Source organism: Cariama cristata, unplaced genomic scaffold (genome assembly GCF_000690535.1).
Source record: "Cariama cristata isolate BGI_N322 unplaced genomic scaffold, ASM69053v1 scaffold17284, whole genome shotgun sequence".
NCBI lineage: Eukaryota > Metazoa > Chordata > Aves > Cariamiformes > Cariamidae > Cariama > Cariama cristata.
In genome coordinates this window covers 83,475-87,432 of record NW_009611515.1, presented here as the reverse complement: position 1 = coordinate 87,432, position 3,958 = coordinate 83,475, and the positions used below count along the sequence as shown (strand labels likewise).

General features: G+C 40.4%; 1 protein-coding gene across 1 annotated transcript in view; it reads left to right on the top strand.

The window, feature by feature from the left end:
* LOC104160212 (protocadherin alpha-C2-like) overlaps positions 1-3,958 on the top strand; it is a 51,193-nt gene that overhangs the window by 10,737 nt on the left and 36,498 nt on the right. The window contains 1 exon segment of the mRNA XM_009698292.1: positions 2,235-2,333. Coding sequence (XP_009696594.1) covers positions 2,235-2,333 — 99 coding nt within the window.

Sequence of the window (3,958 nt, the reverse complement as noted above, 5' to 3'; positions counted from 1 at the left end):
TGCAAAGGTATGTATGGTGTTTCCCCACAAGAATGGCAATTCTGGTTTTGTTCTCTGTGAAAAGGACAAAGCTGTCTGGCTCTTCTGATGCCCTAGACTGAGGATATCTGTACGCTGAGATGGAAAGCACCTGAGTTCTGCTGCTGTCGCTTCCAGTCTCCAAGTGTTACAGATTCAGTCTGACTGCATCTTATGCTATTATTGTACTACTGTAGGTCTGTGCTTTTTTCGTGTTTACCTCCTGCCTTTGTATACATTGACTGTCAAGGCATAATTGTTTCAATTATTGAATTATTTAACTGTCATTATACACTTTTTTTTTTTACTTTAAAGCTCCCTGTAATTATCAATGCTGATATGTTTCAGTAGAGTGTCTGCAGCATTGATGCGTTTTTCCATCTTCTTGTCTCTCATTACCATAGAAGTATGCTGCTCCTGCAGTCAGTTTATTAACCACATGGTGTAATCAAGATGATTAATACAGTTTAAAGGGTGTTTTGAAGGTATGAGACAGATTTTCAAAGAAGGAACAGTAAGGCTGTGTCTGAATCTCTTTAGACATCTTTGAAATTCCTCTGCCTAATATTGCAAGCAGTCTTTTCTGTCATTTGCTACTCAGTACCCCTGGAAAAAAAAAGAATGATAATAAAGTTGGTTTTGTAGAGCCTAAGTAAAATAATATTTTCAGTCTTCCTTTCTGGGCAGATTAGAAAACTGGTTTTATATTCAGGTGTGATCTGGCATGATTGATAAGACTACCATACAGGTTTAGATGCAATTGTAAGGCTCCAGTAGTTCCTAGTGGCACTACAAAGTGCAGGTTGGTATCCTCTTCCCAAAGCTGGGACTGTAGTCATCACCTTTTATCTTTATCCATGAGACGTAAGATTGAAGTCCAAAACTCACATTCCGACTGTCCATCCCTGAGGCTGTGCTTCATGTGGGTGAGGTCACAGTGTTGCCTCTCCAGCTGACTTTGGGCTGCTGTATAAAAAGGAACCTAAACCTCAGGGACCAGAAGAAAAGCAAGAAAGAGCAAACTTGATTCTGTGGCCTGTTGGACAAACTGGTTTCTTTCTTTAATGTTCCTGCTGTTGATCTTTGGGGTTTTTTTAAATCCCTGACTGCTTACTGCAAAATGAATAAACAGTCTGGGGAGCAGGATCCTGAATCAGGAATTCTTCTGCCTACCTGGGTATCTTATCTACAGGTCCTCAGAGTCAGACATGCTCTTGAGTATTCCCAGTGTGACCCTGTGGATCCTCATTCCTTTCTAGACAGAATTCAAGATCTTACCTGAAGTGACTTGAACAATTAATGAAAAGTCAGAGCTCATTTAAAGCAATTTATCCTGCAAGCAGGGGAGCTAATGAAGCCTTTCTAGGAAAGTGTACGTTTCTCTGTTGTCTGACATCGCAGCCCCTGTTCTTACCTGAAATCTCAGGTTCTGAGCCTGTGTGACCTGCCCAGCTGATGATTTTCATAAAATGCTTATTTTTAATAAAACTTGTAGAAATTTGATGTCCATAGGACCCTTGACGTCTGTCACATTTGGTTGAAACTGCCCCTTAAGTTCAACTGGGTATGTGGAAGGGAGCTGAGAAGCAGTTGAGCAGAGAGCAGAGACAGAGTCACAGAATCCTGTCTCTCTAAGGAATTGCACACAAATACATGCCTAGTTTTGCATTAAAAGTAGCAGATCTTTTCTTTTCCTTCCATTTGAGGTGCTGGCTAATAGCAAAATTGATGCTTTCAAGGCCAAGTGCTTACGATGTGACACTGTAAAATTTGGTGTGTTTCTGCATTTGAGAAAATGTATTTCTTTTTCTGAATTGCTCATAAGAAGCATGCGGTAACCCAGGAAAGCGGGATCTGTTAAAACAGCATTATGAGAGAAGCTCAGCACTAACTCCACCAACTTTTTATCATTTGCTTTAATGCTAATACATCATAACTGCAAAGGTGGTCTGTAACTTCCTTGTTAGTGACTTCCAGTCAATGAAAGCAAAGTATCCTGCAGGTATGTTTGTTTTATAAATTATGCCACAACTATGTTTTAGTAAATAATGCAAGTCAAAATAGCTAGTTCTCCAATGCTCCAGCAGAATTTATTAGCATCGTGCAACACTGCAGTAGTAGTTGCACAGCAGCAGTTTTGACCTTTGAAGAGTAGCAAGAAAGGGAAATGTTACAAAGCCCAGGGCAGAGAACTGTCTAATCTAACTGTGATATATGTTTATTCAGTGCCGTCCATATGGAGGAGGCAGGAGTCCTACGTGGAGGACCAGGAGGGCCTGATCAGCAGTGGCCAACAGTCTCCAGTGCTACTCCAGGTAAGGGTGTGAAAATCCAGAATATATGTGAAGGAACTAATGTTAACTGAAGTAGACCTCCTAATGCTTCTGTCTTAGTTTTTCTTCTGTTTTGTGTCTCTGAGTGAAGTTCTTTTGAATTAATCTGTGGAATCTAAATAGAGTGGAATAATAAAGGATAAAATACATCTTTGTCTTTACTTAGGCTCAGATGAGCACTGGAGATAAGAGTGCTTGATCCCAGCTTTCACCTTGCCTTTGGAGGTTATTGGTTTGTGTAATGGAGTAATGAACAGAAGGGCTTCAGTTCTGGTGTGTGTATTCAGATTCCAAATGCTTGAGTCTAGAGCTCATTTGCCCTCCATTTCACAAGAACAGTAAAACTGGAGTAGGAGCTTATCAGTTCTCCCTGTGTTATTTTTACACACCCACTAAGTCTCTTTGAATGTCTCTTCTCATTTTCTGTGGTGAAATCAGACCTATTTTTTTTGCTAACTATTTTCATTCTCTAGCACACGATGATGGAAACTAAACTTATTTGCTTGTCAAAAGAAATGACCAAAATCACATTTTAGAATGTAGCTTCATTTACTCAGTCACTGACTGCTGACTTCACAGCAGTCAATAAGAATTAGCAAAAGTCTCTCATTGAATTAAGAAAAAAAAAAATCACTTGTATCTTTTGCAGTGCAGTCAATAAAATATTCTCACTTTTTATGTTGGAGCAGGAATAATATAGGGACGTAGTGGAGCAGCCAGTCACTGGTGTGATCAGTGGTTTCAGTCAGGTCTAAACTAAACTGTCAACTTAGTGCATGCCCTGTGTAGGGTTGTGAGCCCTGTATGACAGCTCTGCAAGCATTGTGAGTCCTCCAGAAATTCAAATGAGGAGTGACACTCATATCACAGAGGCAGGCCAAAGGCCAAGAAGTGAGGTTTCCAGCAGAAAAGATGTGACAGCTGCTTTATTTAACCCTTTTTTTTTTTTTTTTTTTTTTTTTTGGTGCAAAACTTTCCCTTGGCTTAAATAGGAATTTTACCTGGATAACGGGCTGAGGAGCAACTTCTGGCTTTGCAGTCACAGTTACAACGTATCCATGAATGAATGGTGCCCAACAAAACCTGCACTGGTGTTGCAGAAGGGCTGTCTGCAGAAACAGATTTGGAAATTAATATAATATATAACGGGCCTCTAGGCTATAATTACTTGGGTTTTGTGTGCTTTTCCTTCTGTTGCAGGCTTTGCAGGAAGACACAGTTGTGCATGTTATGAAGGGCACGTAACTGTTGAGCTTGCATTTGAAAATGTCACCACAAGTACGCTCTAACCTTTACAAGGGGTTCCCTCAGGCTTTCAACTGCACTAATCATCCTTGACTGAACACTTAGTGTATTACCTTGTACCAAGCTCAATATGGATGCAAATATTCCCCCAGATGTTCACTTGCTGGTAATGCAGATTTCCAAGTACCTGAATATAAAGGCAAAAGTAGAATGGTCTTGTCTTCTGAGGACATCCATTGGCATTTGGGTCCCAGAGCCCTGTTCCACTATCTGGACTCCTCCTTGCTATTCTTTTTGGGTCTTAATCATTTTAGACTCCCTTCGGGAATCTGCGCATCTCTTTGTTTGAGAAGCAGCAGTAA